At 48.4% G+C, this 24,845-nt stretch overlaps 1 protein-coding gene across 1 annotated transcript; it reads left to right on the top strand.

Annotated features, from left to right (window-relative positions):
- Positions 1 to 1,022: 1,022 nt before the first annotated feature.
- On the top strand, positions 1,023 to 15,538 carry LOC144274853 (tripartite motif-containing protein 10-like). The gene is given in 9 exon segments (XM_077833955.1): positions 1,023 to 1,439; positions 9,430 to 9,525; positions 11,020 to 11,209; positions 11,212 to 11,249; positions 11,782 to 11,804; positions 12,559 to 12,674; positions 13,080 to 13,139; positions 14,996 to 15,258; positions 15,260 to 15,538. Coding segments are annotated over 9 exon segments (1,482 nt in total).
- The last annotated feature ends 9,307 nt before the right edge of the window (positions 15,539 to 24,845 follow it).

The following is a 24,845-nucleotide window of genomic DNA, read 5'->3' as shown; positions in this document are numbered from 1 at the left end:
AAACCAAACTCAGGATCCCTGACTCATGTTCGCCCCCAGCAAATCTAGTCCACAGAGTGATCATGAGCTCAATATTGGTCCATGGAGAAAAAAAGATGGGAAGACACAGAGGCAGCTGAAAGTGGGGAGAGGTGAAGGATTGTTAATTTCCCTTCTGTATATGGAATTTTACAAAGTTCAAAACTCAAATCTTCTTTCTAGGTCTTCTCTGGAGTTTTGAATGGCCTGGATTGTAAACTTTAGATTGTAAAGTAATAAAGCTTAGACAATTCACCATAAAATCACCCTTCAGTTCAAGGGTTGCTCCTGATTAATGAGTTGCTGAGGTTTTTTTGCCTTAACACGAGAACACAAGCTGCCTGTGACCTTAACCCCGGGAGCTCCTGTAGCCCTGCTGGTCCCAGGGGGGTGGTTCACCAAGACAAAAAAATTCACTAAAATAACTCAACTGGGTTTAGTTCCCACCTATTCTTATTTCAGTGCAAGTGTCTGTTGACACCCTTATTATGAATGAAGAATGTCCTGGTTTGATTGAGGGTATGTCTACACAGTACAGGTGTGTGTGTGTGTGTGGGGGTGATTCCCAGCTCGGGTAGACATACACATGCTGGTTCTCCTCAAGCTAGCACACTAACAATAGCACTGCATTGTGCCAGTAAAGGTGGTGGCTTGGGCTAATCAGACAGGTACAGTCCCTCCCTACCCCTGGGTGCTTACTGTGTAGACAAAGCCTTAGTTTAAGATTTTGTATTCTTGTTCGTTTTCCTTCCTCACTTTTCCGTTCATTCCCTTTCTGCTTCTTCCCATCCCACTACCCCCATTCCTTGTGTGACATAATTCCTTCTTCCTTCTTTTTATATGTTCCTCCGACTCCTCCTCCCAGCCTCTCCTTTTCCTTCACATCACTCTGCTCCTGTGGGCAGCTGATACAAGGTGTAACAGGGACCTCCCATTACCAGCAAAACCATTTCTGATGCAAAGCAGGAGGCAGACAGAACAGAAGCCAAGAGAGCTGAGCAGCCATGGCCTCAGTGACACCTGTAGAGGAAATTCAAGATGAAATCAAATGTCCCATCTGCCTGAAGTATCTGACAGACCCAGTGTCCATACAGTGTGGACACAACTTCTGCCGAGTCTGCATCACTCAGTACTGCGAGACATGGGCAGAAGGGGACTATGGCCCTGTGTGCTGCCCCAACTGCAGAGCCCTCATCCGGAAAGGGACTCTCCGGCCCAACTGGCAGCTAGCAAATATAGTTGACAAAATTAAACAAATGGATTTAAAACCAGGAACAGAGAAATTGTGTGAGACACAAAATAAAACCCTGGATCTGTTCTGTGAAGAGGATGGGGAAACCTTGTGTGTGGTTTGTGAGAGATCCCCAGAGCATGGGACTCACACAATGATTCTCATGGAGGAGGCTGCCCAGAAATACAAGGTAGGAAACAGTCTGGATCCTGGTTAATTCAATCCTTCCCTTTTCTGACTAAGCCTCTCACATCCACAGACTATCCCACTTTCCCAGATTTTCTCTGTCTCTTGCTCTACCTAAATCTCTCCACTGCATGGCACCCTCCCTCTTGAGAGGTGCAGGGAGCCCTAGCCACCGATACTGCCCCAACCTGTCAACCCCGCACCGCTCACTAGAGCTCTGTGTGAGGTACTTTCTTCACACACAGGATTGAAGCTGGATGTGTCTGTGCTGTTGCCAGGCCAGGAATGGAGGGAGTGGGCTTCTCCCACAGGCACTGACTCTGTGGGTGCTCTGGGGCTGCAACGCTCACAGGAAATTAATAGTGGGTGCTCGGCACCCCCCAGCAGCCCCCCCCAGATCAGTTCTTGATTCCCCAGCACATCCCACCCGCTGGTGGACCCTGTCAATCAGTTCCTCCCCCTCCCTACAGCACCTCCTGCCCACTGTGATCAGCTGTTCAGTGGCATGCAGTAAGCGCTGGGGAGAGGGCGAGGAGCAAGGGCGGTTGTGCTCGGGGGAGGGGCCAAGAAGAGGCAGGGGAGAGCAGGGGCAGGAAGAGGCCAGTTGTGGGGGGGGGGGCACGGCCTGGGGCTGAGCGGGGATCAAGCACCCCCCGGCAATTCTGAAAGACTCTGGCTGCTCCCACCACACACCTTACAGGCCAGGCACTGCCAGCAGGGCATTCACATTCACGGTGAGCACAGCAGCCCTCACTGTTGTATGGAACGAAAGTGCAGGAGTGGACTTCAGACCTCTTATCTAGAGACCCATCTCTAGAGTCACCTGATTAAAAGTAAAGGAGTACTTTTGGCACCTTAGAGACTAATTGGTTAGTCTCTAAGGTGCCACAAGTACTCCTTTTCTTTTTGCGAATACAGACTAACACGGCTGTTACTCTGAAACCTGATTAAAAGTGACCCTCAGGTTTCATTACAAAAAAATCAGCAACCAAATAGTAACTTTCTAGCCCATATGATTGAAAAGAAAACTTTGAAAATGTGGCCCAAGCATAACTGATACAGTGACATTTGCCTCAGTCTGTAGAGAGCCTGAGACAAAAGCTCTGAGAAGAGGGAACTGTCCCATGGATCTCAATAGCGTGTTCACTTCTAGAACTACTGTTCTGGAGTCCACCTCTCCCCAACCTGTGTGTGGCAGGAGGGAAAGAGATCAGTGGGCTTAGCAAGAAAATAGACATGATACACAAATCTTTGCTGGCAGCTTGGCAGTCCCTGACCCCAAAGAGCTTGTAATCTATTAAACTGAGTAGAGACAAAGAGAAGGTGGAAGGCAAACTGGGAGGGAGCAGCATTTCCCATTTGCTCTCCCTGTCTGAAACATAGGTTCTGTTCACATGGTGCTTTAAATAGACCAGAGTCATTTACTCTCCATCCCTGCAGAGCTGAGCACAGCACAGGATCAGAGAAGGAGGGCAGAGATGGCTGTAGGACACCTTTCCACCTTCAGTGGCACTTGCTCCTCCGGGGCCTGGCTGGATCGCTGGCTTGATAGGCTGCTCTAACTCCCACTCTGCTTCCCGGAAAGAGCTAACAATCTATCCAGATAAACACACACCAAGGGGAGGTAGGAAGCCAGCTGGGAGAAGCGCGACTCTTTTGCTCGCTCTGTGCCGGGGCTGTAGACATTTTACATTGAACAGGCAACAATGAGTTACCCCGCCCCTACTACCTATTCCCATTTATCCCCATCCCTCACTCCTCTTCTCCCTAACAACTCCCCTCCACACACCTCCATAGCAAGCATTTGAATGAGTAATTTATTTACTTTTCAGACACAGTTTGGCACCTTCTGAATTTTTGACTGTGCTCAGATTGCATTTCCCCCAAATAAATAAATAAAAACACTCCTTTGGCAGAGGCAGACAGTAGCAATACCCCCCCCCCCACTTTGAAATTTGGGATTTCTGCCAAGGGCAGCATTAGTGTAAATGAGAATCAGGGATTTAAAACACTGATTGCAGATTAACCACCTTTTTAGCATTTAAATTTAATATCACTCCTTAGACACACAGTCCCTGCCCCTGCAGGCTCAACATCACAGGCAGGGGTGCTGGAACTGGGGGGGCCAAGAGGCCCATGGACCTCTCATTGTCAAAAGTGAGAGGGCCAGAGGCAATGTTTTTTGGCAGGCATGCCAGGTCAAGTGTCCCCCGCCCCAGACTGGCCTGCTCGGCGGGGGGGGGGGGGGAAAAGAGGGGCTCTGTCCTCCCACTGCCCCCGCCCCTGGCATGCTCATCCCCTGTACCTGGCAGCTAGGCCTGGGAAGGGAGCAGAAGGGGTGGGACCAGCGGCTTCTCACAGCAGCCTGCCCTGCCCAGGCCCAGGAGCTAACAACCCTCCACTTCCCCCCCCTGCCCCCCACAGCTAGCCTCGCTATCTCAGGTAGCTGCTGCACTTCACGGGGTCAGAGACCCGGAGAGGACATCCTCAGCCATGTAAGAAGCCACTCCCTCCCGCTCCCCGCCCGGCCCAGCTACCACGGAGGCTGGCTGAAAGTGCCAGGGGGGTGGCACAGCAGGAGAAGGAAGGACACTCCCCCTGCAGTTAACGTGTGTGGGGGAGGAGAGCGTGATGGATCCAGGCTGAAAAGAGGAGAATCAGGGGTGGTCACGTGTCCTCCCCTTTAGATTGTGTTCTTCCTCCCCACCCCCAAGAAGGGCCATGCCCATCCCTTTTTTAACTGCACTGCACTCCCCTTTTTAACATGGGCGTAGTAGCCTTTGGTGGCAGGGTGATAAGGTGAGCAGTTCCCCTGCCATGAATCACAGCCCCTGCTAGCTGTGCCAGCCTCTTCCCGATGGTCCTTTTCCTGGAGCCCGTTATGCCTCCTCTTTCCCCCAAGGCCCCACTACCTGGCCAGGCCAGAAGCTGGAGCCAGACCATAGTAAGAGCCTCCCAGGGAGACCGGGCTGCTGTGGGGAGCCCTGCACCCGTCAACACCAGCACAGGGACTGATTGTGGGAACAAAGTCCTACCGGGGCACTTTTCTGAAAAGCCTCAGAAGCTATTACCAGCAGGACAGTGGGGTGGGAGGAGGTATTGTTTCATATTCTCTGTATATATATAAAGTCTGCTGCAGTTTCCACGGTATGCATCTGATGAAGTGAGCTGTAGCTCACGAAAGCTCATGCTCAAATAAATTGGTTAGTCTCTAAGGTGCCACAAGTACTCCTTTTCTTTTTGCGAATACAGACTAACACGGCTGTTACTCTGAAACCAGGAGCTGTAATGTTACCCGTGAGCTCCCACACAGTGCTGGGAGGCATCAGATACAGTCTGTGTTGTCCTCAGTGCAGAGAAACTGGTCAGCAGAGAAACCTCAGGTGAACAGGCAGCTGGCTAATGTCCTACGAATAGCCAAACGGCTGAGTTTACAGGCAGCAAAGGGAGCAGGAAGGGAGAAGGGATGTGGGGAGCACCTAGAGTCTCTCAGCTGTTCTGTGAAAAGGATTAAACCCCCATGGGTGTGATACGTGACAGATCCCAGGCTCACATCATGGTACCCATAGAGGCCTGCCCAGAGAACAAGATAGGGCACCTCTGTCCAGTCTATTTAATTCAAAATAGAATTTTAATTATAAGTTATTTCACCACAACTTGCTGGTTATATTTGATTTTTCCCTACTACAGCTACCGATGTAACCACATCATTCAACTCTGTCACACCTTAATTGTATGAAAAATGGCATTGAAAGAAATGTACAGGGCAATATGGCAAAAGAGGCAAAAATGAAAATATTAAAGATTACAGTTGTAGGAAACATTTCTCTGGGGAGCTGAAGCTATTTCAAATCTAGTTCTAACTCAACTGAAGCTGTTGAATGATCAGTGAGGTTTAAATCACATGAGTTGCAGGCCAATCTCTGAGAGATTGTTGCCTTCAGAATGGAAAAGGGGGGGGTTACAAACTGTTGTTATTGTTTCTGATTTGTATCACAGTGTTTATTACTGTTATTTACATAAAAGTAGCTCCTAAAGACCCCAAACAAGATCTGACTTCCATTGTACTGGGCCCTGCACAAAACCCAGGGAGGGACAATCCCTGCTCTGAGCAGTTTACAATCTAACTAGACAAGACAGAAAAAGGGTGGGAGGGGAAACAGAGGCACTGACGGGGCAGTGACTTGCCCAAGGTCACTCAGCAGGTCAGTATCAGATGTGGAAATAGAACCCACCTCTCCCAAGACTCAGAGCCCTAATCACTAGACCAGTAGCTCTCAACCAGGGGTATGTATAGCCCTGTCGGTATGCAGAGATCATTCAAGGAGCACATCAACTCATCTGGATATTTGCCTAGTTTTACAACAGGCTACATAAAAAGCACTAGCAAAGTCAGTACAAATTAAAATTTCAGACAATGACTTGTTTATGCTGCTCTATATACTATACACTGAAATATAAGTACAACATTTATATTCCAATTGATTTATTTTATAATTATATGATAAAAATTAGGAAGTAAACAAACTTTCAGTAATAGTGTGCAGTGACACTTTTGTATTTTTATGTCTGATTTTATAAGCAAGTAGTGAGGTGAAACTTGGGGGTGTGCAAGACAAATCATACACCTGAAAGGGGTATAGTAGGCTGGAAGGGTTGAAAGCCACTGCACTAGACCATTTTTATGGCCCACCAGCACTTGCCACAGATGAACTGTGGCCATTGGGAGTGAAAAACTCTTTGATAAAGGTCCCAGGCCCAGCAGGGAGATGAGGTTTCCCACTGGGATTCTGAACTCCCGTGCTGCTCCATGAGGGTTTAACTCCGCTGATGGTCTGCACTAGAAGAGGTCACTGCGCTAAACACTGTGTGGACCCTGAGCACCTTGAGTCTACCCACAAAAGGGCTCTAGAGAGCGCAGGTCCATGCCAAATACCATTGGGATTAGACTGGATTGTAGCGAAACTAACTCCTGGGCCATGCTGTCCTGTGCCAGTCTGAACTGTTTTATTGTGTGTGTGGGCAAGGACCAGCCAGAGTGGTTCCAGGAGTCACATAATGTAGCCTTTTGAAATCTCCCAGAATCCACTGCTTCTTTGAACCTTTCTAGGGACTCTTGGGTAGCTAGCCAGAGAGAACTGCAAATGTAAATGTTCAGGGCAGCATTTGATCGAACCCCAACAATTCTTAACACAAGCCAGCCTGTCAAAGAGGGTTTGCCCTTGTGCTTACGTAAGCAGGGGAATAGGCCTGCTATTGTGGGGAACTTTTTTGGCTTATATACTACCCCAGTGAAGTGGGCTAGCGAAAGGATCTGAGTCCTCACTCCCCATTCCTTTACCCAGAGGCCTGACTGACCTCAAGGGCTCCCCTTCCACTGTCCTGTGTGGCAGAGTCCTTGTAACCCCAACAAGGCTGGGCCCAGGATTCCTGGGGGGCTCAATCCAAAACCTTGTCATGATCACTTAGGGCAGAAGCTAGGCTGTCCCCACTCCGGGGTGCTCTCTGTGCTCTGGACACTTCCCTGACCCACTGATCATTACATACAGTTCAAAGCAAATACAATTTATTAAACATTAATTACAAAAAATAAGGAAAAATGGGAAAGGTTAAAGGAAAAGACATCACCCCTTTCTGTTGCACAGGGACATCACAACCAGCAATCTCTGGAATGTCAGAGCAGTTCACAGTCTGTTCCTCCCACGTCCCAGGCCTCCTGCCCAGGCTCTGGCTGTGCTGCAGGGATGCTGCGGGTCGGACACTTGCTCTGGCAGTGGCCACATGCCCTCAGGCTCTAGGTGGCAGAACCCTTCTTCCCAGCATCAGCCCCTCCTCCACTCAAAGTCTGGCCTGCAAGGCCCCTTGGATGGTGGGGTCTCCCTGTGCCGAGCCTGTGGCCCAGGGTTCCCCCTCATTTTATCCATCTGTCTGCTCACCGCACCCGGCTCCAGACTGCTCCAGCTCCAGCTCCAGCTCCAGCTCCAGCTCCAGCTCCAGCTCCAGCTCCAGCTCCAGCTCCAGCTCCAGCTCAGCACTGATGCTACTCTGCCTCCAGCCCAGTGATGAGCTGCCAAAATCTTAACAACGGGTTCCCTCCTCACCCCATGAGGGGGTTGTTGCCCACCCCCACCCCCCAGGACTCCTGCCCCATCCAACCCTCTCCCCTGTCCCCTGAATGCCCCCAGAACTGGGCTGGAGGATCTCGTGGGCCACCGTAGTGGGTGCCCACCACACTTCTAAGAGCGAGAGGCACCTGCCAGGGGACGAGGTGGGGAGTCCCAGGGGTGCTTACCTGGGACAGCTCCCAGGAAGCATCTGGCAGGTCCCTCTGGCTCCTAGGGGCAGGGGAGCATAGCTAGGGGGTGAGCAGGGGGAGTGGCCATGCCTCCCACTGATCACATCAAAAGTGGTGCCTTAGGCACCAACTCCACGGGTGCTCTGGGGCTGGAGCACCCACGGGGAAAATTTGGTGGGTGCAGAGCACCCAGCGACAGCTCCCCGCCCCACGCCCGGCCCCAGCTCACCTCCGCTCCGCCTCCACCTCCTCCTCCTCCACTGCCCCACTCTGCTTCTCCGCCCCCCCCGCCTTCCCGCGAATCAGCTGTTCGACGGGAAGCCTGGGAGGGCTGAGAAGCAGGCGGTGGCTTCACACTCAGGCTGAGGGTGGCAGAGGTGAGGTGGGGCGGGGAGCGGTTCCCCTGCGCCCCCCCGCCCCCAGTTACCTGCTGCAGCGCGGGTGGCCCTCCTCGTGCCTCCCAGCCCCAGCTCACCTCCACCTCCCTGAGCAGGAAGCTGCCGCCTGCTTCTTAGCCTGCCCCGGCTTCCCGCATGAACAGCTGATTCGTGGGAAGCCCGAGGGGGGGGGAGCGGAGAAGCAGAGCAGGGCGGCACATTCAGGGGAGGAGGCGGAGGCGGAGCGGAGGTGAGCTGGGGCCGGGGGTGGGATGGGGAGCTGCTGGTGGGTGCTCTGCACCCACCAAATTTTCCCCTTGGGTGCTCCAGCCCTGGAGCACCCATGGAGTCGGCGCCTAAGGCGCCATATTTTGGCCGGTTAAATTTAGAAACCCTTTTAGAACTGGTTGTTCCGCAAGGGACAACCGGTTCTAAAAGGGCTTCTAAATTTAACAACCAGTTCTTGCAAACCGGCTCCCGCTCACCACTGCTCCAGCCCCATGGGCTGCTTTTTCTGGCCCCTCTGGCTCTGGTTGCTTCAGTTCTCCCAGCACAGGTCTGCTCTCTGGGCTGCTTCTGTGCCTCTGCTCTCAGCACTGACCTGCTCCCTGGGCTGCTTCTCTGGCTGGCATGACTCTGCCCCCAGCTCAGCTCGGGCCCCTGCTCTTTACTTAGCCCAGCCCCTCTGTCTGACCCAGGCAATTCCAGCTCGCTTGGAGGACGGCAACCTCCCTGGCCTCCTGACTCCCTGATTAGCCTGCCCGCCCTGTCAGTCAGGCTGACCTAGAGCATTGGCCTCTCCCCATTTCCCCTGGGGACTGTCAGTCTCAGGGTCCTGATTTCCCATCGACCCTTCCCCTTTCTTTTGGTGATGGAAGCCAGGCAACCAAAAAACCAACACTGAGTTTTAGTAAGGGGCCAACAGTCCCCTTACATTTAGTCCAGTTCTGTCCAACCTGTAGAATCCCCAGGGTTCAGGGTTGAAATTCAATGGGAGTTGGGATCCTTTGAGAATCCCAGCACATGTTTCTAACCCCTATATTTGTCTGGGATTTGTATCACTTTTTCAGCAAAATCTTATTCTTATTTATATACCACCATGTGAATCCATTTTTCTGTTGGTTTAACTCAATGAAAAGACAGGACAAATAATTTCAAAGTCTGAATGTACAACTCTCCTGTCTCCATTAATGAGATTTCATTTCCTTGTGTCTCTGATGTCATAACCCTAGTCGGGACAACTCTTGGGTTTCGGGTAGACAAACACCCTCCTCAACAAACACTCTCAACCTCAGACCACCCAAATTGTTTTGTCTCTTCAGGAAAAAATCCAGGCCCATTTGGAGACTCTGAGGGAAGAGAGAGAAAAGCTGCTGGGATTTAAAGTGACTGGAGAGGGGAAAAGTCAGAAGTATCTGGTAGGTTCCTGTCAAGGTTCCTTCCCCACTCTGAACTCTAGGGTACAGATGTGGGGACCTGCATGAAAAACCCCCTAAGCTTATTCTTACCAGCTTAGGTTAAAACTTCCCCAAGGTACAAACTATTTTACCTTTTGCCCTTGGACTTTATTGCTGTCACCACCAAGCGTCTAACAAATATATAACAGGGAAAGAGCCCACTTGGAAACGTCTTTCCCCCCCAAAAATCCTCCCAAACCCTACACCGCCCTTTCCTGGGGAAGGCTTGATAAAAATCCTCACCAATTTGCAGAGGTGAACACAGACCCAAACCCTTGGATCTTAAGAACAAGGAAAAAACAAGGAAAAAGCAATCAGGTTCTTAAAAGAAGAATTTTAATAGAAGAAAAAGTAAAAGAATCACCTCTGTAAAATCAGGATGGTAAATACCTTACAGGGTAATCAGATTCAAAACATAGAGAATCCCTCTAGGCAAAACCTTAAGTTACAAAAAGACACAAAAACAGGAATATACATTCCATTCAGCACAACTTATTTTATCAGCCATTTAAACAAAACAGAATCTAACGCATATCTAACTAGATTACTTATTAACCCTTTACAGGAGTTCTGACCTGCATTCCTGCTCTGGTCCCGGCATCAAACACCACACAGACAGAGAGAACCTTTTTTTCTCCCCTCCCCCCCAGCTTTGAAAGTATCTTGTCTCCTCATTGGTCATTTTGGTCAGGTGCCAGCAAGGTTATCCTAGCTTCTTAATCCTTTACAGGTGAAAGGGTTTTTTGTCTGGCCAGGAGGGATTTAAAGGTGTTTACCCTTCCCTTTTATATTTATGACAGTTCCCATTGTGACTAACCTGCAGGGACTTGCAGTGGGAGGTCTGCTTGTAGGCAGTTTCCTCTGTGGCCTTGGGGAATGTGGATTTCTTTCTGTTTCTCCATGACCATGGGTGGTTGTGTTAGAGTTGTGTGTCTGTACACACACATACACACACAAAGGCTCTGAGAAACCCTCTTCCACATCATATTCTGCAGAATCTAAAACAATCTAACTCATTCCAATTAATGAGTTAATTTCTAGCCGCTGTAGCTTTCACAGAACTCCCAAGGTGAGCAGACTGTATCCTGTACAGTGCTCACTGCCCATGTCTGCAGGCATTTCTTGGGTTGTTTATTTCTTTTTCTCTCTTGGCATCTCTGTCAATGTAGTGCTGAGTCCTGCCTGCTGCTGCTCTGGATCAGGATAGGCACAGGCCTCTGATAACACAGTGTGCTAACCATGTCAGACTTGGAAACATCCCATAAAGAGATATTAGGGCCAAATGGGATGGTGTTAGAAAATCCTTCCCTTGGTATCCACAGAGTATAGGCAAGTGTTAGACATCTTAGAGTTTGCAAAGAAATTCTTTCTCCTGCACACTCAGAACTCCAAGAAAGGACCATAGACTCTCTCTCTAACCCTTACCTTTCCTTTCCTTAAAAACACTGCAACCAGATACAGACACAAACCGAGAGGCAGAAGATTGTATCTGAATTTCAGCAACTGCAGCAGTTCCTGCAGAAACAAGAGCAAGTCCTGCTGGCCGCGCTAGAAAACCTGGAAAAGGAGATTGTGAAGATACAGAATGACAATGTCACTAAACTCTCTGAGAAGATTTCCTGTCTCAGTAACCAGATCAGTGAGCTGGAGGGAAGTGTCAGGAGCCAGCAAGTGAATTCCTGCAGGTGAGACTGAGTTAGAAAAATCCCAGATCCCCGCACAGGATCAGGACAGCTCCTGAATCATGGGCACTGGAGTCCAGCACTCAGAGATCACAGTGTAACTCAGTATGTACATTCCTGAAATGTGAATTATTGTTTCTCTTTGAAGAATTACAGACTCATTTGTGACAGGTTTCAGAGTAGCAGCCGTGTTAGTCTGTATTCGCAAAAAGAAAAGGAGTACTTGTGGCACCTTAGAGACTAACCAATTTATTTGAGCATAAGCTTTCATGAGCTACAGCTCACTTCATCAAGTGAGCTGTAGCTCACGAAAGCTTATGCTCAAATAAATTGGTTAATCTCTAAGGTGCCACAAGTACTCCTTTTCTTTAGACTCATTTATATTAGCAATGACATTAAGTCAGCAGATCCATGACTCTGGAGCCAAGGCAGTGCCTCTTTTCCTCAGCTGAAAAATCCCTTCCCTGGGATCCCTAGTGTGTGGCAATCATGGCAAGTGGGACTAAGGTTGTTTTTCTGTCTCTCTCCCATCTAGGATTTCAGAAGCACCTTGAGCAGGTACATGGCTCTTTCTCTCTCCCTCATGTTTCATTATCCTATGAAAGGGCTTGGGGAGCATGTTGCCTCCACATTTCCTCTGGGCTCTACAGCAAAATGTGTGAGACAGGGTCACATTTTAGAAACAAATCTCGGTGGTGAACTTAACCCTGAGGTTCTCACCCTTTTATAAAGGACTCTGGAATTATCTATTCAGTGGGAAAGACTGACCTAAAGTATTTCCTGAAGATGTGACATCACTGGGGGACTGGTTGCCTCACAGTTCTGGGAATGCAAAATGGGCCTTTCACCTCTAGGGCACTAGTTACAATCATGCCCTTGTCAGCAGTGACCAAGCATCTTTTCCCCCTGGGGACTGTTAAAGACCTGTGTGAAATGAGCTGGTATCGAGGGGTCGGAGGGAGTCTCTGAGGTCTTAGGCTAGTTTCTGAAAGAAAGATCCCATAATGCTATGCACGCAAGAAACATGGGAACATACCAAGATTAGCACATGGAGACAAAGGAGTGAATTGGTCATGGAGACTCAATTCCCTTTTTATCTGCAGATCTGCTCTGTCCAGGCCAGAGTGAAGAACATAAATGGGACCTTTGGGGGAAGGTTGCACAGACATGGCCTATGCTGCACCTGCCCTGAGGCTGCGAGAAGTGGGGCAATTCTAACTCCAGGCCCCATAAAGCATTAGCTTCCCCAGTAGCAATGAATTATAATGAGTTAGTGAATGAAATGTAATAATGTGAAATTCTGTCTCTCCAGGTGTAAGAAGGGGAAGTTCCAGCAGCCAGTGGAGATTTCTCCTGAGCTGGAAAAGAGACTCAGTGATTTCTCCCAGAAAATTATTGCTGTAATGGAGATTCTGAGAAAGTTCAAAGGTACCCAGAAGGGATCTAGGAGGGGAAATCAGTATGTGGCTCTTCAATTGTGGGAGGAGATGGTCTCTGACCAATTGGTTTTAATAAAAAGGGGAAATAGCTGAATTGAGCAGATATAGCAGGGGCCCATCAACAAGGGTGTCTTACCCTGATTCACTCTATGAGCTTTGGTAAAATCATTAAGGTAAAAATATAGCAAAATTTGGAGTACCTCAGTTTCTCTCTCTCAAGTACAGAACTGCAGGGTATTTGCTCCAGAGCTGTTTAGCAGCCCCATATACTGCTGGTCTCTCTCCAACTGTTTTTCTCACATAATTAAAACATGGTTTTGTCAGTTAAAAGTGGGGCTGCCGTTATGGATATGAAAGCCTGAAATCTCATCTCCTATATACTTTCCTTCTCCAGACACTCTGTGCTGCAAACTGGAGACAGAAAGAGGGAAATTGCTAGGATCCTTCAGACCAGGTGAGATTTCAGGGGGAGATATCATTCCATTAAGAGAAAAAACACATGAAAATATTTTCATGACAATGTAGCTACAGTTACAAACCAAACCAACACTGACCATGACACATGGTTCTAAAAATAACATGCAAACATGAAATACTAAAATGCTCAAATAAATTGGTTAGTCTCTAAGGTGCCACAAGTACTCCTTTTCTTTTTGCGAATACAGACTAACACGGCTGTTACTCTGAAACATGAAATACTAAGGAGATCCCAAGCTAAAGTCACACAAACAATACTGATACCAATTTCAATGGTGCATCTGTCCATGCACCCACTGATGACCAGAAACATTCTCACTGACCAACACACACTTACCCTGATGTTTCCAGACACATCCAGATGCCTTTGAAATATTCAATTCAGAGGGTTGTGACATTCCTCTCCTTTGCCCTGTGTACGGGGCTCTCTCCCATTGCTCTTCACCTGCATCCCGCCCTTCTCCTCAGCTGTGCTGTGCTGAGATCTCTGATTTCAATTGCTTGCTTCTTTCTCTGTTAGAGAGAGAGGGTCCCCCTTTCATGCTACCACCTCCTCCTTTCTCTTGGGGCTGGAGAAGGGGCTACTTCTCTTAATGCCACCTTCTAGTTACCACTCTTTGATCTTGAGCGCTTCTTCCCCAGTGCCCCATCCCCTTCTTTTCTCCTAGGCCAGGGAGAGAAGGGTGGGCTCAGTATACAGCTACCCCTGGGTTTATATCTGTTACCTCTGTACCTTCAGTTTCTGACCTTCCTCTCTAACTTTCAGAGGAGCAGCCCCAGCAGGGAGATGCAGCAAGGAAAGGGGGAGAAAGGCAGTTTCTGCAGCCCCCACAGCAGCTCACAGCAGCCAGGGAGATGAACTGCCAGGGCATTTCTGCCTGGTCTCAGGCACTCAGGGCAGAGAAGCAGCTCCACGGTCTGGTGGTGTAAATCAGAGACCATGTGTTCTCATCTCTGTGACCCCATTCCCCTCCAGACTTTTTGCCACCTGAGCTAGAGCAGGGAAGGGGAATATCTGGGATCACACACCAAGGGGGAGCTCTGGGGGAGATTTTCCTTCAACTAACAGAAAATTGCCATGGACACAACTCTCCTCCATACCACTAACCAGACACATTCTCCCGCTCCTGAACCACCTTAATTGTGACCTGGTCATTTGAATTGACATCAACAAGCCTTTCTAATTCAAGGCAGTCAGTGGAGAGATCTCTCCTGGCTGTCACATCCTTCCCTTTTCAGCTGGGGGGAGACTCAGCTCTTCTCCAACATCCTACCTTTCCTTTGGGCAGGGCTGGGCTCAGCTGCTTTGTGGGTTGGGGAGATGGTGTCTCTCTAGTGCTGTCACCCGCAGCCCTGTCTGAGCTGGGAAGGGACTGCCCCTCCCAATGGCACCTCCTACTTCCTGGCCTTGAACCACTGGCTCTTCCCCAGTGCTGCATCTTCACGTCTGCTGCCTGGCCTGGGAGTGGAGGATGCACTGAGGAGAGGAAGCTTCCCTCTGGGGTTCAGAGTTGGTATCTGCCACCTATTCACCTTCCTAATAAAAAGCTTCTGGTGCCTTCTTTGCTGTGTCTCTGCTGCTGGGAATGAAGCAGCCCCAGCTATGGAACAGGGAGCTGCAGCCTCTATAGCCAAATTAGAAAGTACAGAAGTGGTTCCCACTACCCCGGCTGAAGAACTGCAGTAACATTTCTGCTGAAGCTCATGTGCTCAGCACAGAGGCAGCTCTCTGGGATCCAGGATCCCAGCCAGAACAGGGCTGCCAAGGAAGTGTGAGAAATGGACCAGGGCTGAGCTCTGCCCCTAACAATCTGATTCTCTCTCTTTCGTCAGTGAATGTGACTCTGGATCCAGACACGGCTCATCCCGTCCTAGTCCTGTCTGGTGATCAGAAGAGTGTGAGATGGGGAGACACACGACAAGATCTACCAGACAATCCTAAGAGATTTGACACTGAGCTCTGTGTGCTGGGCTGTGAGGGATTTACCTCAGGGAGACATTCCTGGGAGGTGGAGGTGGGGAATGAGGGACACTGGGCTGTGGGGGCTGCCAGAGAATCTGTGAGGAGAAAGGGAGGGATCAGACATAACCCTGAGGGGGGGGATCTGGGCTGTGGGGCAGTTGGGGGATCAGTTCAAAGCTCTCACCTCTATGGAGACCCCACTGCCCCTGAGCTGGGTCCCCAAGAGGATCCAGGTTTTTCTGGACTATGAACAGGGGCAGGTGACATTTTTTGATGTTGATAAGGAGGCCCTGATCTTCACTTTCCCACCAGCCTCCTTCACTGGGGAGAGAATCCATCCCTGGCTCTGGGTGTGGGGATCCCAACTCAGAATATTTCAGAAATACAGGGAGAATAGCCAATGGGGACCCTGAAATCATTCTCTCTAGCCTCACACACCCTAGTCACCATGACCCTGGAGGACTTCTCTCCTCCTCAAGACTTTCTGCAATGCAGTCTTAAGGATCCTGGATGCTCCATGGGCTCTCAGGTCTGGACTGTCAAACCACAGGGATCAGTGTGAAGCCAATCTCATCACCTCAGGGATTGTCCAATCTGTTTCTCACTCTTTTCTATGGTCCAGGAGGATTCTGGGGATCCTGGGTCACAGAGTGTCATGGAAACATGGGAGAACTAGGCCAATGGAAATGAAAAAATAGGTTTCTCTAGCCATAGTCATCCTAGTGTCTATGACTTTGGAGGACTGTCATCTAACTAACCCCTCACTCATCTCTCTGACTGTGGAGGACTCCTGTCCTCCCAAACCCCAGTACCTCATCTCCCCCCTCACTGCTAGGAGCACAAGAGATGGGAAGGGGGTGTGTGAAAAACTCTTGGAGCTGCAGAAGGAGTAGATATACTGGGAGGGGCAGGGGTAATATGGGGACTGCATGGTCAAAACTGATGGAGTTTCAGGGTGAGAAGTGATGTGGGAACTGGTGCCTTAATGAATATCTGGGCTGGGGGACAGGCAGATGTGGGATGGCAGGGACACAACATGAATTAATTTGGGTTTGGGGAGTAGCTGGAGACTGCATCAGCAGGGAGAACCTGGGAGAGGGAGACCCAGGGACTGGGGAGTGTGATCTCCAGGCCACCAGGGAAGGGATGCTGCTGTGGGAACGAGTGGGGGTGGTGAGATGTCATCTGGATGAATGTGAGCTGGCTCTTTGGAGGGGAGAGGGAAGTACAGGGCAGGTTTAACCAGAAAGGAGAGAAGAAATGAAAGTGAAAAAAAAACAAAGTGAAACAAGAGTAAAGAGAGAAGCCTGAGGAAAGTGGCGGCAACTGAAATGAAGAGTGAAAGCAAAACAATCCTGAGAAGGGAAAATGCTCAGAGGACACAGAGAGGGGAAAGGAAAAACTCAAAGGAGAGAACAGGAACCTGAGGTGGAATGATCTGTGAATGTGAATAGAGTAGAGCTAAGGAGACACAGAGAAATAGATGGAAAACATGTGCTATAAAAAACAATGTGTAAAACTGGATAAAGTGAAAGGAAAGGGTGAAGAAAAGAGAACACAGGAGGGATATGAGATTTATAAAATGATGCTGAAAGTTAGACTGGTTGTGAAAATTCCCTCTCAGCTCCTTTTAAGCCTGACATTTACATAAGAAAAATTAAGCATATTTTTTCCTTGTTTATTTCCTTTTAATTTCCCAGTTGTAATTTTGAAGGCAGTCATGAGATTCCCCCTCAGCCCCAATTGGTTGTGTCACCACAAAAGCAATAAGGGTGTGTGTGTGTGCCAATCTGATGATAGCCTGAGCCTTACTGTAATATGTTGCTATCCAGCCTGCATTCTGTGCCATGAGCTTTATATAAAGTATATGTCAGGAGTTGTTGAGCTATGCTCTGGAGAATGCTGGTTTGGTCACTTCATCTCTCAACCACCAAACCTGCCAGTGTGTGACACAAGCAAACAAAATGTGGCAGATATTTCCAATGTGGGGCACTTGGGTTTTATGGCTCATCACACCACAACCAACAGCCCATAATGGTTTTAATGATTGTGTGAATTAAATAAACTATTTGAAAAGAAAACTAAAATATATATCAAATCCCCACTCCCACAGCAACAGGGTTTCTATTATTACCTCTCTGGTTCCCCACACTCATCTCCACCACTGGAACTCCAGGAAGAATTGCTATTATGTGTGAGGCCCAACCACTGGAGAGGGATTTGACAGACACATTGACAGTGGGTTACACAAGGGCCTACTAGACAGCTTAGCATATTAGAGATAAGGACACTGGGGTTCTCTTCCTGGCCTCAGTGTGGGGTAATGATAGGTAACCATATTATTTATATTTCATACATTCATTTTGCAAGGCAGTAGAAGGGAGTGGCCATTGTGCAGTGCTGAGTAGTGACAAGTAACCAGATCATGTTTATTGTCTTTTGTTATGTTAGAGCTGAAAACACTTGTGGTGGTTCAGCATTTCTGCCTAGCTTGCATCACCTTAACTCTGCCCTCTTGTTACTCAATCACAGGACTTGGGTTAAGGCATGTTAGTGTGTGTGGACCTAGATTAGACATAAACGGTATTTAAAGACACATTCACTTTTATTCCTCCACATGTGTTGACTGATTCGCTGTCTGCTATTTTTTTTTTTTAAATGCCTCAGTAGCACGGAGCTGTCTTCATAACATCCCCAGCTCAGATTTGCAAGAACTGCCAGTTATTTTGCAATTTGGGCCAGGCCCAGGGAGGGACTGGGTCCTGAGTCTCTTTGTTATGAATTGTGGGTGCTAGGTAACTTGTGGGACTGAGCCCTACATGTTTATATCTTTAAATGTCTTGTTGTAAAGTTACTTCCCTGAACAGTGGGAAAGGGCCAGGTTCTACTGCAGGGTCTGGGGCTGAATCCCAAGATATTACAGCGCATCAGAGGGAAGAATGATATTGACGGGTCTCTGAGAATATAATAACAAATATCACCTGTTTCAATGATTTGTATGCTAACATGAGAGTAGTCTGACCTCTCGCACAACGCAGGCCACAGAATCTCAGAACCCTCTCCCATGGTGCTCAGGGGTGCGGTGTCCCTGCTGACAAGCTTCTTCATAGATTCCAAGGCCGAAAGGGATGATCATCACCACCTAGTCTGACATCCTGGTTAGCACAGGCCCGAGAACTGCCCCAAAGAATTCCCAGAGTGGATCTTCCAAAAAAAGTCCAGTCTTGATTTAGAAATTGTGTGTGATGGAGAATCCACTGCAATTCTTGGTAATTTATTCCAATGGTTAATGACCCTTACTGGAAAAAACTTTCACCTTATTTCTAGTCTCAATTTACCCAGATTCAACCAATGAATTTTGTTACTTTGGGAAACAAGTTAGCAGAGGATGATTTTGTTCCATTTATCTCCGAGTTATCGGCTTAGCACTTTCAGCACTCTACCATTCTCTTCCCCTCCCTATACCTCTGAGAGAGAGCTGAAGATGAATGGGGTAGTTTATGTCACAGGCTTCAGGGTAACTGCTCCCTTATTCACCCCTCTGCAGTCCCTCCAGGACACCTACTTAAATGGTTCTTGTGCCCATCCATCTCCTCTCTTGGTCAGAGACCCGCATCTCACCCACTCCAGTCTGGGTGTTTTAAGGCTGCCAGCTCCCTGGGTTATACTGCGATAGCCCCAACAAGCCAAGCTGCCTAAGCAGGCCAGCGCCTGTACTTTGCTTTCTCCCCCAGGGCTATGGGCAGTTCATGGCCAGCAGTTACATGTTACCACCCAGCTCCTTCTAAGCCAGCACATTTATTCTCAAGGTAAAGCATTACTGAGTGAGCATCTGAACACAATAAAAGAATCTACACACTTGTTAACAGTTTATTACAGGTCACCCATCAGTTTTATAGGCCCAAGTCTTTTGGACCCTTCTGCAAGGTTGAGGCTCCCTTAGAGAGCTGGTCCTGTCCATTAGCTGGATCAGAAATAAGGCCTGAGTCAGTGTAATCTCAGGTTCTTTATCCAAATGTCCTTTCTTTGTTTCCTGGTCTCTGGAGAGCCCAGTTTGAACTAGTACAAGTGAGCATCCCCAGAAAATGGTAAGTCTTTGGAGCGTTACAACCTGGCTGATTTGCCTTAATCACCCACCCATGGTTTTTAGTTCCTGGAGGAGCTGTGGTAGTCTGCTCCTGCATGGAGTAGAACACAATCATGCTCAAACATTCATTGAAAACGATGGACCCCCAACAATACACATGGGGTTCCAATATCTGTTCCAGTTTGCACCAGCTCTCCAGGCCAAGCAGGTTCCACCCAGAAAGAGGCAGGGCAGAGCAGACCCTAGAACTGAAAGGATCTGGGCATGAAAGAGCAAAGAGAGTGCTTAGTACTGTCACAGGATGCTGCAGGTATGAAAGAGAAAATATCAGTTCTTCATCTAGAAAAACACAGAGAGATATTCTAGCTGGGGTCTCAGAGCCAGGAGATCAGTCTGGGAGCAGGGGGACCAGAGCAGGGTTCATATCTGAAGAGTTATTTTATTTCACTGTCCCTACCAGAGAGTGTCTCTGGAGTTTCCTTCATTCCCTTCTTCTCCCGCACCATTCCCCCAATATATTTGCCCAGCTGTTGTGGGATGGCAGAGGGAGGAGAAAAAAGCAATGAGATGAATCCCTCAGTCTCTGTAATTTCTAGCACCCAGAGTGCTCAGAGAAGAATCAGGGTTGGAAGAAGGAGCTCCAGAAAACCAAAACACCAGAGAAAGGAACAATGGGGGTTGGGGCACTTGCTGAGTTGGAAATGCTGCCCAAGGATATTATGGAGATATTAAGAAGCAGCATGGGAAGGAGGGTGAGAATCACAGCTGTTGTCTCCTAGTACTTCTTCTCTATCTGCCCTTAGGCTTCTTGAGACCCGGGTCTGTCTGGTACCTATGTTACCCATTGGTGAGTGTGTGCTACAGGTCCTGCTGTGCTGATCTGTAGAGGACATGAGCTGTTACAGCTACAAATGTAATGTTTGAATATTTAGTGTAACCCTTCTTCCAGGTGGAGTCGGCAGCAACCAGGACTGGGTTCAATATCTAGGGGTTCCTTTTCAACAATACAACACAGAACTGGCTCGAGCCCCCATCCAGTAACTTGGGAAAATTACACACTACTGCTGGGCACCGCTGAGAGGCAATTCTTTCTCATTTGCAAGCACAGAGTCTGAGTGTAGAAAAGAAACTGTTAATTAAAGGAGTGAGGCCACCCAACATTAATTAGGGAAAATGCCACAAGCAGGATGCATAAACATAAAACTGTGAGCAGGATAGTCACCCCAGAGTCCATAGGGCAGAGTCTTCTGCCTCATGTTCTTGAGTTCTACAACCAAAGTTTCTTTACTGTGCCCCTCTCTGCCCCCTCACCACACCCCACTCACAGTGGTTGTCCTGGGTCAGCGAGGACCCAGGGTTCCGAGATGCATTAGCGTGAATTCACCTTCCACCAGGAGAAGAAGGCACCTTGCTTGTTCCACCATCTGAGCGCTTGCTCTGGCTGGCCACCCTGCTAGTCTCTCATTCCTCACTGCTGGCTGCCTTGCCAGCCACTCGTTCCACTCCACTCATTGGTCACCTTTTGCCCCCTGCCCCTCTGCCAGTAAGTCTCTTGAACGTCCACCCAACTCTTAGTGATTATCAGCTCTTAGTGATGCAAGCTAGGCAGAAATGCTGTCCAACCACAAGTGTTTTCAGCTCTAACATAACAAAAGACAAATGGAGCCTATTTATCTCTATCTTTGAACAGTGGGGAGGAACACTATAAACCATATAGGGAACCCTAAGGGAGAGTCCATATCTCTTGGCTGTCCTCACCCCTCTTAGTTTCACAGGTGTCTGGCATTTGAGCAGCTGGATACAAAGTTGAATTCAGACAATCTTGCAGCTATGTAAAGGGAGATCTTGGCTGACCGGTAAAGTGCTTGAACCACTACTGTTTATTGCTAAAAGTAGCCAAGCCAGCAGGCCATTAATGGACCTATGCAGCAGCCATAGCATGACTGAGTCAGGAGGGGAGGGAGTTTGGGTGACCACAGAAATGGCAGCTTGACCCTGCATCCTTCCTGATGAGATCTCTGTTGAAATTACTGAGCTATGCATTTAGAAAAACAGGAAGCTTGTCTATATGTGCCCTCAGGGATGTGTCTGTCAGGGCCTCAGGGCATGCAAACTCTGAAAAAACACATCTGGCTAATTGATGATCAGAAAGAAACCTCTTGCTTAACCTCTGAAATTGCTTGCTGAACAAGTTTGCTCTGAGTGACGTGTTATTGTAATACTAATGAATAAAAGAAAATCTGGGATAGTTGGACACTTCAGAGACTCTCCCTCTGGATACATCTTGTGGCCTCATTGGCAGACGGAAGATTGGCCATCGGAAGACTGCCGCTGTGCCACTTGAGAGCCACACCCAATGTCGGTAATTACTGAGGGTTGGGGTGTTTTACTAACCTGTTGCAGACATGTGTAAGTGCTTGAGACTAAGTAAAGTTTAGCTTTAAGTGAACGCACTCTTGTGTTTTCCTGTTGTGCCAGCCATCTATTGATCAGATGGCCATGTCTCCATTGATTTATTTCCTGACACCATCTCCCACAGAGAAAAGTTACCAAGATGTTTGGGTTGAAAGAACCCTAGGTAACAGGCTGAGCTCTGCTTCTACCACTCTGATTCCCTCTCCCCAGTGAATGTGACTCTGGATCCAGACATGGCTCATCACCAATTCATCCTGTCTGAGGCTCAGAAAAGTGTGAGATGGGAAGACAGACAGCAGCAAGTGCCCAACAATCCCAAGAGATTTGAATCTTGGGCCTGTGTGCTGGGCTGTGAGGGATTCACCTCGGGGAGACATTGCTGGGAAGTGGAAGTGGGGGATAGGCAACTCTGGGCTGTGGGGGTGGCCAGAGAGTCTGTGAGGAGGAAGGGATGGATCAGCTTTAACCCAGAGGGGTCATCTGGGCTGTGCAGCAGTGTTTGGGTCATTTCTGGACTCTCACCTCCCCTCTGACCCACTTGCCCTGGTGCTGGGTCCCCAGCAGGATCCAGGTTTGTGTGGACTATGAATGGGGGCAGGTAACATTTTTCAATGCTGGAAATGAGGCCCTGATCTTCAGTTTCCCTCCAGCCTCTGTCCCTTGGAGAGAATCCACCCCTGGTTGTGGGTGTGGGAGAGAGGATTTGGGCTCAGACTGTGTCACTGAGACATGGAGGGGAGGGGGGAATGTCCCACTGGGGTCCCTGAAATCAGCCTCTCTAGCCTCACACACCCTTGTCTATCTGACCCTAGAAGTCTCCTGTCTTCCTGCAGACTGAGTACCCTGCAGTCCCAGGGATGGGAGGAGGAGGTGTGGAAAACCACTGGAGCTGCAGGCAGGAGGAACAGAGGTGCCCTGGTGGGCAGAGGTGTGGGCTCCAGGACCAGAACTACTGGAGGATCAAGGACAGAAGTGATGTGGGGCCTGGGGCTCTAATTACCAGTTCGGCTGGGGGACAGGCAGATGTGAGGGTGGCAGGGACACAGAATTAATTAATTGGGATTTGGGAGGTTTGGGGAGAAGCTGGAGGCTCTGCACCAGCAGGGAGCCTGGAAGAGGGAGACCCAAGGACTGGCAAGTGTGACCTCCAGGCCAGCGGGAACGGATGCTGTAGTGAGGAGGAGCTACTGGGAGGGGTGTGGGGGGAGGGGAGGATGTCATTTGGATTATGGTGGGCTGGCTGTGGGGAGGGGAGAGGCAGGTACAAGGCAAGTTTAACCAGAAGGGAGAGAAGAAATGAAAGGGGAAAAAACAGGCAAAAATAAAATAAAACAAGAGTAAAGAGAGAAGACTGGGGAATGCGGGAAGGGGTGCGGAACTGATATGAAAAGAGTGAAAACAAAGCAATCCTGAGAAGGGAAGACCTCAGGGGGAAGTGGGAGGGGAAGGGATAAACTCAAGGGAGAGAACTGTGAACCCAAGTTGGAATGATCTGTGATAGGGAATAAAGGAGATTTAGGGGGAGACAGAGAAATAAATGGATGGAAAATGAGTGCTAGAGACAATGATGTGCAAAACTGGCTGAAATGAAATAAAAGGGAGAAGGAAAGAGAATGTGAAAGGAATTTCATTCCCAGCTGACACATGCACAGGATCCCTGGGAAGGATTTTGCTAATATGGGAGAAAAGACCCTGCTGAGCTAATGGGCTAATTCCATCGCCAATATCAATGTGTCTGTAACTCTTCAAAGAACAGTAAGAGTAATTATTTGCTTACAAGATAATCAGTAGTCTTTCTAATACATGCCGTAACTGCAGGGTGCACTATGTGCGTAAATGCTAATGAGGTATAGTCAGAATCACATTATAAAAAGAGGGTGCCCACATTGGGAAAACTGAGTGCCCTATGGGAAAATTCCAGCAGGAACTATCCCTTTACTGATGATCAGCTGACAAAGCATCCATTAGACCCTAACTCTATTTTTAAGGCTGTGAGTATAACTATATCTGTAACTTGTGCATAGGTCTTTATAGGATTTTTATATGCTTGGGTAATCATAACCCTAATTGTAAAACAGGCAAGGCCTTGTACCTGTGAAGGTATGTTTGGTCGCTACCCTTGGTCTTTATGTGTTCCTAGAGACTCTAAATCTGAAGCAAGTAGCAGAGGTGACTTTCACTCTGTTGAGCTTGAAACTGTAGCCACCAGTGCTGAGCCGAGTGACCTCAGACGAGACACAATTTCCATTACCAGGTGCCCTGTTGTATTCTGGGAACCCTCATGTGTGCCCAGATGTTGATCAAGGAAAAAACTTGACCCAGTTTTTCACATTAACACCTCTCAAAATAAAAATCATAGACGCATATTGATTTTTCATACATGAGTCCAACTACTATGTGTGACATTGCATCCCATATTCTTCACAGTGATATTATTATGATATGATTTTAGCATAATTATGATGTATTTTACGCAAGATAGGCCATGTGAGATATCATTGAAAAGGTTATGATTTACTGAATATTGTTATCCTATTTGCATGTATCATTTTTGTATCTGAAGTTATGAATATTGACTATGAATCTGTATCTCACATGTAGTTACACCTGGGTAACACCCACTAGGCAAAAGGCTCTCAGTATAGATGGCTGGCTGGGAAGGGCCCATTCAGGTTAATGAGCCATTAGCGAGAACAACAGACCTTAGAAGAATCTCATCTCCCACCTGGGATCCTTCCTGAGGATGCTGCCAACAGCCTCCAACTGATGGCTGCTGTAACACTACAGGGACATGTGACCAGGTCACCTGGTGCTGGTCTCCATCTTGGGATATCAGTGTTTTCCCACTGACTGGAGTGGGAACCAAGCTTTGAAACAAAGGGTTGCCGCCATATGCACAAGTTATTTAAGGCGGGGGAGTGTCATCATCATGGTTCTTCACTGACTCCCCACCCAAAGAGACTCCTGGAAACACCTGAGGAACAAAGACTGAACTGAACTGGGGGGAGTGCTGGACCCAGACTAGAGGGATTTTTAGCCTGTGAATGGAACACCTGGGGATTTTAAGTTTTAAGCAAGTGCAGCTGGCCCCCTAAGAATCTTCAGCCTGCTTGTATCATCACTTAGGTGAAGATTTGCTATTCATATCCAATCTCTTTAGTATATTAAGCTTAGATCACATTTTTTGTTCATTTGCTGGGTATTCTGCTTTTACTATC

This window comes from Eretmochelys imbricata, chromosome 14 (assembly GCF_965152235.1).
Source record: "Eretmochelys imbricata isolate rEreImb1 chromosome 14, rEreImb1.hap1, whole genome shotgun sequence".
NCBI lineage: Eukaryota > Metazoa > Chordata > Testudines > Cheloniidae > Eretmochelys > Eretmochelys imbricata.
This window is presented reverse-complemented; position numbering and strand designations above follow the sequence as displayed.